Genomic DNA, 10,391 nt, shown 5'->3' on the forward strand with positions numbered 1-10,391 from the left:
GCCGGGCACGGTGGCTCACGCCTGTAATCCCAGCACTTTGGGAGGCCGAGGCGGGCGGATCACGAGGTCAGGAGATCGAGACCATCCTGGCTAACACGGTGAAACCCTGTTTCTACTAAAAGTACAAAAAATTCGCCAGGTGTGGTGGTGGGCACCTGTAGTCCCAGCTACTCGGAAGGCTGAGGCAGGAGAATGGCGTGAACCCAGGAGGCAGAGCTTGCAGTGAGCCGAGATCATGCCGCTGCACTCCAGCCCGGGAAACAGTGCAAGGCTCCGTCTCAAAAAAAAAAAAAAAAAAATCCTTTGTACCAGGTAGTAAAGCGCTCCTGCCCTGAAGTCCCCTTAAATGCTGCCTGCCCTCACCCTGGCTCTTCACAGGTCCCCTGCCCTGGACTCCCCAGGATCCAGTTCTAAAGGGGTCACACCAGTCACCGGACTGGCCCTCAGGACCCCACTGCAACACTGCTATGTGACTAGTCAGTGCCTTATCTGGCCTTTCCAGGTGTGAAATATTTGCAACATCACCCAGGTCTGTGGGGCGGGGGCATCTGGCTCGGCAGCCCCACGTCTCTGTCTGGGGTCACCCAGTGGCCTCTCCATGAACCCCTCTGCCTTGGCCTGGTTGTTGGTCCACCCCCACCTCAGACCACCGTGTTGCCCTCCAGAAACGTGGGCGACGTGGGCATGTGCATGCCCCTCTCCAGGGAGCTGGAGCTGCGGAGTGGCAGGAGGTGGTGGCCCGGGGTCCCGTCCCGCCTCCGTCCTTGCACCCCCACCCCCGGCCGCCAGCACTGCAGCGGCCGAAGCACCTCCCGACGCAGGTCCCGGCTGCGCCACGTGTAGATGACAGGGTTGAGCAGCGAATTCAGGGTGGCGAAGGCGAAAAAGTAGTGGGCTTTGTAGAGGATCGGGCAGGAGTGGACGGGACAGGCATAGTCCAGAAGGAGGATGCTGAAGGCGGGCAGCCAGCAGACGATAAAGACACCTAGCACGATGGTGACCGTCTTGAGCAGGGCTAGGGTCTGCGGGCCAGCCACGTCAGCGTGGCTTGAGCGGACCACGCAGTAGATGCGCACGTACAGCGCCACGATGGCCAACAGGATGATGGAGAAGATGGTCACCACGCACAGCACATAATGCTTCGCGTAGAGAGGCAGGACAGTGGAGCAGGCCTCCAGGTGGCCCAGGCAGTTCCAGCCAAGGATGGGCAGGCCACCGAGGACCAGAGAGATGAGCCACGAGGCCCCGATGAGCAGGAGCATGCGGCAGCTCTTGTCGCTGCCGTACAGCTTGACCTTGGCAATGGCCACGTGGCGCTCGATGGCAATGGCCAGGAGGCTGAAGACAGAGGCGGAGAGCGTGATGAAGGCAGAGCCCTCCCGGGCAAACCACTGCACGGGCGTCAGCCTCAGCGTGACAGAGCCAGAGAGCAAGGTATTGGCTACAAAGGCCACGCCTGCCAGCAGATCGGAGGCAGCCAGGTTACCCAGAAACAGGTACATTGCCGAGTGGAACTTGCTGTTTCGAGCCACTGCAATGAGTACCAGAAGGTTTTCCACCACGATGGCGCAACAGAGGATGACGATGAAGGCCGAGGCCACCTGGCGGGAGGTCGTCTCCTGCGTTTCCAGCGTCTCTTTGGTATAATTATAGTGTTCCTGGACCTTGTTGGGGTTCAGGTACTCCGAGTACAAGCTGCCCATGGTGGGGCTCAGAGGCCTGCTGGGGCCATGGGGCTGTCAGAACTGCAGAGAAGACAGACAGACAACAGGTCAGAGCTATGGGTGCTAGCTGGGCTCTGGCCTCGGATGCGCTGAGATTCAATTTCTTGCTCTGTTACTCTTCGAGGAAGGGCCACATGAATTCAGAATCATCATCATCCCCGTTTACAGACAGGAAACCCAGAGAGGTTAATTCACTTTCCTAAAGTCTCAAATTTAACCAGCGGCAGGGCCAGAGAGGCTGGCTCTGTGGCCTCTTATAAGCCCTAGGCTACACTCTTTCTTATTTATTTTATTTATCTATATTTTAAAGACAAGGTCTTGCTCTGCCTCAGGCTGGAGTGCAGTGGCATAATCATAACTCCCTGCAGCCTTGAACTCCTGGGCTCAAGTGATCCCCCCACCTCAGCCTCCTACCTCAGCTTCAGCTACAAGCACATGCCACCATGCCTGGCTAATTTTTTTTTTGAGACAGAGTCTCGCTCTGTTGCCCAGGCTGGAGTGCTGTGGCGCACTTGGCTCACTGCAACCTCCTCCTCCTGGGTTCAAGTGATTCTCCTGCCTCAGCTTCCTAAGTAGCTGGGATTACAGGCACCTACCGCCACACCCAGCTAATTTTTTTTATTTTTAATAGAAACGGGATTTCACCATGTTGGCCAGGATGGTCTCAAATTTTTGACCTCGTGATCCACCTGCCTCGGCCTCTCAAAGTGCTGGGATTACCAGTGTGAGCCACCGGGCCCGGCCGCCTGGCTAATTTTTTTTTTTTTTTTTTTTGTAGAGATTGGGTCTCACTGTGTTGTCCAGGCTGGTCCCGAACTCCTGGCCTCAAGCAATTCTCCTTGGCCTCTCAAAGCAATGAGATTACAGGCATGAACCAAGACATCTTGCCTATTTTAATTTTCATTATTATTTTCTAGAGATACGGTCTTGCTCTGCCACCCAGGCTGGAGTGCAGTGGCATGATCATAGCTCACAGTCGACTCAACTCCTGGGCTCAAGTGATCCTCCTACTTCAGCCTCCTGAGTAGCTACACGCTTTCAAAGGGACAGAAGCTCCCCCAAATAGCATGAAAAATATAATGTGGACTTCCAGAAACCTTGCCCACCTGCCCAGAGAGCAAGCCCTAGGCAGGGCCTGGAGGGTTTGTCTCTTCTCTGGAACACACAGGCGCCTTCGGCCTCATGCTGACCTGGGTCAGGGAGAATCTCACCACTGATAGCTGCATGCCCTGCTCATTCATTACCACGCACTAACGCTGGATTTCAGGCTGGGTCTAAGTCTTAAGGCCACGGGTGTTCCCAAGATAAGGTCTTGGGGAGACACCAGGGCGGCCCTGAGGTTCAAACATCCCAGAGGTCATACCATCTTCAAGGACACAGACTTTGGAGACAATCCAGAGTTTGCTCCCATTCCACCTCTGAAACGCTGGGCAAGTTCCTAGACGCTGTCTCAGCCTGAACCTCCTTATCCGTGCAATGGAGAGAAGAAAGCCCACTTCATGGGGGTGATGGGAAAATCCTTTTAAATGACACATGAGGCACGTTAACTCATAGTAAGCACTCAACAAATACCGCCGAATGTTACTAGCTCCCCTCTTTCCTCCAATCCTTTGGAAAGGGAAGGGATGTAAGCCAACCAGATGAGATCTCCAACAGCCTGTTCTCATCAGCACCATCTAGCTCTGCCCTGGGACAGAAGGTCCTGCGGGGATGGGCAGGGCGCTGGCACCCCCTCCCCAGCCAGGATGAAATCCAGATGTGAGGCCCCTGGAACAAACAGGGTGGAGTCCTCACTCTGCAGTCACATCCGGTGTGAGGAAGGCGGGATGTGGGGGGAGTCAGGATGGGAGAGACCCCATCTGGGAGGTCCTGGCTGGGAGGATGGGGCAGCTTTGCTGAAGTCATGTGAGTGGTGGAGGGGTGTGCAGCCCTGCCGGGAGGGGGTAAGGCATTTGTTCCATGAAAGCCTGAGTCACCCCCCCACCCCCTCCCATCCCTCCACCCCAACCCCTCCCATCCCCCCCCCCACCGCCACCCACCAAGGAAAACTGAGCCGTGGGGGGAGGGGGCGGAACCGCCACCCACCAAAGAAAACTGAGCCGTGGGGGGAGGGGGTGGGGAGAGGCGCTCTTGGGCAGAGAGGATGAGAGGCAGACACCATGGCCTTCCCCCTGCTTGGGCGTAGGGTTAGGCGGGTGTCAGAGGAGCCAGTGCAGTGTATGCCTTTTATGAAGGGAGAGGAAGTTCCAGCTCGTAGCCAAACGGGAGGAAGCGGGGAGAGTAAGGGGAGTCCTCCCCAGGTCCCTAGAAACACGTCTGGCAAAGACTGTGTGTACCGTTCCAGAAAAGTCTGGTTAGGCCAGTTCTCCTGAGCCCAGGAGTGATGGAGGCTTCCGGAGTCACCCAGCCATCTCAGTTCCTGGCCACCCCCTCCAAGGGGCATCCTGACCCCTGGCTGGACAGAGGCAGCTGCTCCCCCAGGGCGGAGGGACATCCGTCCTAGTTTGGGAACAGACAAGGGCTTGTGCACGTCCCCGGGGACTGCTGCCCCTCCCAGATAGCCACACAGAGGCCCCTTGTTCCTTTGCTGGACGGAGCCCCAGGCATCTTGATGCCCTCTGCACACTGCAGCCAGTCCCAGGCAGGCTTGGGCCCAGGCTGCGGCGGGATCACACACAGCTGACGGGCCGGCAACAGCCCATGCCCTGATTGGCTCATTTTCAATCCAAGGGCACTGAGCGATTTGCCTATTGGCCCGCGCTTTCCATCTTCAGCCTCTGATTGGTCCAGTTGGGGGCGCTCTATGGCCAGCCCTACTGATGGGGTCCTTTACAGGCGACGGGAGCTCAGGCTTTCCAAGGATAGAGTTAATGCTATGTGGACGTCCCTAGGGGGAGTTTGAACCGCAGCCTGACCGCTGGGTCACCCCGACCAGACGCCCCCAGGCTGCCCTGGCCTGCTGGGCCCCTCCTGGGGTTCATAAGTGAGAATCAAGGTCCCTTTCCAGGCCTGGGAAGAAGACTGTGCAGTGCAGCCACCCCCTCTGCTGCTCGCCAAGAGATTTACTGTGGCTTCCTGGAGAAATAAGAAATATATTCAGGACGGGCGTGGTGGCTCATTCCTGTAATCCCAGCACTCTGGGAAGCCAAGGCGGGCCTATCACCTGAGGTCATGAGTTCGAGACCAGCCTGACCAACATGGTGAAACTCCCCACTCTATTCAAAATACAAAAAAAAAAAAAAAAAATTAGCCAGGCGTGGTGGTGTGCGCCTGTAATCCCAGCTACTCGGGGGACTGAAGCAGGAAAACCACGTGAACCTGGGAGACAGAGGTTGCAGTGAGCCGAGATCGCAGCCACTGTACTCCAGCCTGGGTGACAGAGCGAGACTCTGTCTCAAAACAAAACAAAACGAAATGAAATGAAATGTGTTCAGCCCTTGCTTCCCAGGGACTGACCAAACAATCTTTCTTCTTCCCTGAGAGGAAGACTGGGGGCGCTGCGCTCTCACCTTCTGAAGCCTGGGGAGGTTAAGGCGTTCACAGAGGGAGAGGCAGCTCTCCTAGAGAAGGGGAAACTGAGGTCCATATTTTATCCAAGCCTCACTTTAACCACTAGGACTTTACTGAGGCAAGCACTTAGGTGGTTGACACGTCCCAGAAAGAGGAAGCAGGGCACTGAGGTTGGAGCTGGCGGAAGAGTCACCCCCTAGGTGGACTGTGGCCTAGCCTGTGTCCCTTCCCTGTTTTAGGTTACCAGGTTTTGAGAAGGACACAGAGCCTGTCTCCTAGTCACCTTCACCAAGTCCTTCCTGACTCCCTCTCAGAAGCTCAGAAAGAGGCCACTGGGCTCACATAGAATGTCCAGGCCTGAAATGGAACAGGAGGGACAAGTGATGGGGTTTGGAAGGAAGGGAAGAGAGATAGACTCAGACGACTGTTTGGCTGGAGATTAGGAGAGGGGAAGGATGGAGGAAGCCTCAGTGGCTTCTAAGCTCCTCTCCACCCACTCCCAGTTCCAGAGAGGCAGGCCCTGTGGTTACAGTTCCCCCTGGTCACCCATGGAGCCCATGGTAGCCACCCTACTTTTTGGTTTCCCTGTGGTTGTCAGGACCCCCTACCCTGCCATTCTCTACCAAGCAGCCAGGGGGAGCTTTTAAACTCATAACTCCATGTCATTCCCCAACTCCAAATCCTCCCATGGCTCCCTATAGCCCAAGTAGCATGGCCCCTGCCCACAAAGCCTCCTCCCATTCTCCCCCAGGGCCATTCCACTCCAACCACACTAAGCCTCCTCCATGCTACCCCCACCCCTACCTGCAAGCCTTTGCCCCTGCTGTTCTTTTTGGGGCACACTTTCCCTCAATTTTTTTTGAGACAGACACTCAGTCTGCTGCCCAGGTTGGAGTGCAGTGGTGTGATCTCAGCTCACCGCAACCTCTGCCTCCTGAATTCAAGCGATCCTTCTGCCTCAGCCTCCTGAGTAGCTGGGGTTATAGGCACCCACCACCACACCCAGCTAATTTTTGTATTTTTAGTAGAGATGGGGTTTCACCATGTTGGCCAGGCTGGTCTGGAACTTCTGACTTCAGGTGATTCACCTGCCAAAGCCTCCGAAACTGCTGGGATTACAGGCGTGAGCCACCGCGTCTGGCCTTTCCCCAAATCTTCGAATGACTGTCTCTCCATCTTTCTGGTTTCTATTTAAAGGTCATTTCCTCAGAGGGGACTCCCCTGACCTCTAGTCTACAATAGCAGCTGTCTCCAAGCCTTTTCCAATCACAGAATCTTGTTTTATTATCTGCGCAGCGCTTGCCACTATGGGAAACTATCATGATATTTCTCCTTTTCTGTCTGGCTTCCACCTAGACAGTCAATGGGTAAGGCTAGGGAGCAAGTCAGCTATCAGCCCCTACAGGGATGCCTGGCACAAAGAAAACACTCAGAAAACGTGTGGAATGGGCAAATGAATGAATGAATGAATGAACCAACGAACAAAGGAGACCCTAGTGGGTTCCCAAGGGTGGAATCTCCCAATTTCAGCCCAGACCCAAACAACAACGAAGGAGCCTGGAGACACCTCTGGTCCCCAGGCAGCGCCCCCACCGCCCACCATCAACCAGGCAAAGCCCAGCGTGTCTCCCTGGAGATGGCAGCAGGACCCGCCCCCGCGCTGACCCGCACTCTCGGCTTCCTTATCTGGCCTAGGAATGCGCGGTATCCACACTCGCTTGCGCTGGAGCCACGCCTCCTCTCCCCCCCACCGCTACGAGACCACCCCAACGTCTCCAAGCGGGACTGGAAGGACTCCTCTCCGTCCCGCCAGGGGTCCCGCCTCGAGATTCTGGGAAGACTGGGGGTGGGGGACCAGATCGTAGCAGCAGCTGCACCGCGAGTTCCGCGCCTGCCCGAGTCGCCCCACGCGGGAGACCGTGGGCTCAGCGCGTGGCGCCCGGAGCATCTAACAAGGACAGAGACAGAGGGGGTGGAAATCCCCGGGTGAGTCAACCCGTGCCGGGGAAGGGGGCGAGTTCCGACGCTCAGCCCGGCCAGGGGCCACGCGGGGTCCGCGCCACGCGCGCCTTCACCCACGACCCATCCCTGAGCCGGAGTTGAAAGAGGAGGCGCCTAAGCCACGCAGTCACTTTTTCTTTCCTTCCAAAACAAAGCCACGCCCCCTCGGGGGAACCGGAGGAGCAAACAACTTGGGGAAACCGAGGCAGACAGCCGGACATGCGACCGCCCTCCCCGTGGGTGCCGCCCCTTGGCTTGGAGGCTCCACGGCGCGCACATCCTTTTGCCCTCGCTCAGCAGGAGTCAGCCAGGAGGGGTGCTGCACCCCTCCCCCAAACACACTCCCCAAGACCCTGGTCCCCGGGCACAGCGTCCAGCCTCCCAAAGACTCCAGTCGAAAGCGCTCGGATTCCGCCTTCTCCCCGGCGCCAACTTCCTGCCGCTGAGAAAGGCGGGGAGCACAGTCTGGGGGTTCGCGGCCGAGGCAGTGGGGGCCGCCTGGACTCTTGGAGAGGGCGCACGGTGACCACCCGCTCCGTGCAGCAGGAACCCAGGCGGCGCGTGCGCGCCCCAGCCTCCCGATCGGGGCCCCCTAGCTCGGATCCCGAGACCTCAGGGGACCAGGGCCCGCCCTTTCTGCTTCCTTGTCTTCACGCGCGCTCACCTGGCTAGGCCGGCCCGGCTCCCGGCCCTGGCCGGAGGGGCCTTGGCGTCTGCGTCCCCAGGGCGGCCGCGGCTGGGGCTGGGGTTGCCCGCCGGGCTCGGCTACGTCCCGGGGCTGGGACGAGGGACAGTGGGGGGGCGGGGTGAGCCGCCACCGCCTCTGCCCCCCGCTCGCCCCGCCCTCCTCTCCTCCCCTTTCCGGCGGCGGCTGCAATGAATTCCAGATGTGGCCTGCCGGCTGGCCGGGACGCACGCGGGGGCAGACAGGAGCTGCACGGAGGGCCCCTTTGTCCGCCCCCCCCCCCCTTGCTTTGCCCCCCCCCGCCCCCCCCCGTGAGAACCGGCCAGCGGGAAACGTCACGCAGCCTAGTGACGTCACAGTACTCTTGGCCAGGTGGCCTCAACCTGAAACAGCTGTCTTCAACTCCAGGTTACCTCTGGGCTCACCCCGGGACCCTGGACTTGGAAGAAAACACGAGGTCACCTTTATTTACTCAACAAAGAGCCTTGGAAGTACCTACTAGGTGTCAACGCTGCAAATAGGCATTAAGTGCCTATTGTATGTCCACCCAACAAATAATGAAATTCCTACTAAGTGCGATGTCATGTCCCAAAGACAAAATTGGTCTCTCCCTTTTTTTTTTTTTTTTTTTTTGAGACAGGGTCTCACTCTGTCACCCAGGCCATAGTGCAGTGGCTCAATCATAGCTCACGGGAGCCTCAACCTCCTACCTCAGCCTCCAGAGTAGCTGGGACTACAGGTACGCCATCACACCTGGCTAATTTTTTGCAGTTTTTTGTAGAGATGGGTGTCTCGCTATGTTGCTCAGGCTGGTCTTGAACTGTTGCGTTCAAGCAATCCTCCTGCCTCGGCCTCCCAAAGTGCTGGAATGACAGGTGTGAGCCACTGAGCCTGACCAGTCTCTCCCTTGATAGAACTCCAGAATTCAGGTGCTGTCCTCTCCCCCCTGGGGGACTGGGGACACTCCACAGTCTTTCCTGCTTCTGTAGATCACTGTCCCCTCTGGCAGGGGGCACCAGCAAGGCCCAGTTTGTGCCTGCCTTCTGGCATCTGGCCCAGTCTTCTATCCAGTTTTCCAATTTTCACTCATTGCTGGGCATTTCTGTGTGCCTACCTGTAGAAATGATGCACACTACACCTTCATCAAATGATGTTTGTGTACGTGTGTGTGTGTGTGTGTGTGTAACCAGCAGTTTGACAACAGGAAAGGACAGCCCCTCATTCCCTCAACAAATTTTTTTGTTTGAGACAGAGTCTCCCTTTGTCTCCCAGGCTGGAGTGCAGTGGTGCCATCTCAGCTCAGCGCAACCTCTGCCTCCCAGGTTGAAGCTATTCCTGTGCCTTAGCCTCTCGAGTAGCTGGAAATACAGGCGCGTGCCACCACGCCCAGGTGATTTTTTTGTATTTTTAGTAAAGACAAGGTTTTACCACGTTGACCAGGCTGGTCTCAAACTCCTGACCTCAACTGATCTGCCTGCCTTGACCTCCCCAAGTGCTGGGATTACAGGTGTAAACCACAGCACCCAGCAACAAATATTTTTTATGCACCTACTGGGCACAGCAGTGAACAAAAAAAAAAAAAAGGAAAAACTCATCCAATGGATTTTTTTTTTTTTTTTTTTTGAGACAGAGTCTAGCTCTGTCGCCAGGCTGGAGTGCAATGGCGCTATCTCAGCTCACTGAAACCTCTGGCTTCTGGGTCCAAGAGATTCTCCTGCCTCAGCCTCTTGAGTAGCTATCTGGGATTACAGGCATGTGCCACCATGCCCAGCTAATTTTTGTATTTTTAGTAGAGATAGAGTTTCACCATGTTGGCCAGGATGGTCTCAATCTCCTGACCTCGTGGTCTGCCCACCTCGGCCTCCCAAAGTGCTGGGATTACGGGCATGAGCAACCGTGCCCAGCCAACCCAATGGATCTTATGTTCAGGTGGGAGATTTGGCTTTTTATGAGGGTACCATTTGTGAAAATGTACACATTATATGTTATAAACATAATCTGGCCAGGCACGGTGGCTCACGACTGTAATCCCAACACTTTGGGAAGCCAAGATGGGTGAATTGCTTGAGCCCAGGAGTTCTAGATCAGCCTGGGCAACATGGTGAAACCCCATCTCTACAAAAAATACAAAAATTGGCTGGGCCTGGTGGCTCACGCCTGTAATCTCAGCACTCTGGGACTCAGAGGTGGTGGATCACTTGAGGTCAGGAGTTCAAGACCAGTCTGGCCAATATGGCAAAACTCCTTCTCTACTAAAAATACAAAAAATTAGCCAGGCATGGTGGTGGGCACCTGTAATCCCAGCTACTCAGGAGGTTGAGGCAGGAGAATCGCTTGAACCCGGGAGGAGGAGGTTGCAGTGAGCCAAGATGGCGCCATTGGACTTCAGCTTGGGCAACAGAGCAAGACTCCGTCTCAAAAAACAAAATAAAATAAAAATAAAGAGGCCGGGTGTGATGGCTCATGCCTGT

General features: G+C 56.4%; 1 protein-coding gene across 1 annotated transcript; it reads right to left on the reverse strand.

Annotated features, from left to right (window-relative positions):
- Positions 1–389: 389 nt before the first annotated feature.
- S1PR2 (sphingosine-1-phosphate receptor 2) lies at positions 390–8,504 on the reverse strand. The gene is made up of 2 exons (XM_025369226.1): positions 7,900–8,504; positions 390–1,745 (listed from the first exon to the last, which is right to left on the reverse strand). Exon 2 carries the CDS (start codon positions 1,701–1,703, stop codon positions 642–644), a length of 1,062 nt encoding a protein of 353 aa, XP_025225011.1. The 5' UTR covers positions 1,704–1,745; positions 7,900–8,504; the 3' UTR covers positions 390–641.
- Between the last annotated feature and the right edge of the window lie 1,887 nt (positions 8,505–10,391).

The sequence above is a fragment of the Theropithecus gelada genome, chromosome 19 (genome assembly GCF_003255815.1).
Source record: "Theropithecus gelada isolate Dixy chromosome 19, Tgel_1.0, whole genome shotgun sequence".
Taxonomy (NCBI): domain Eukaryota; kingdom Metazoa; phylum Chordata; class Mammalia; order Primates; family Cercopithecidae; genus Theropithecus; species Theropithecus gelada.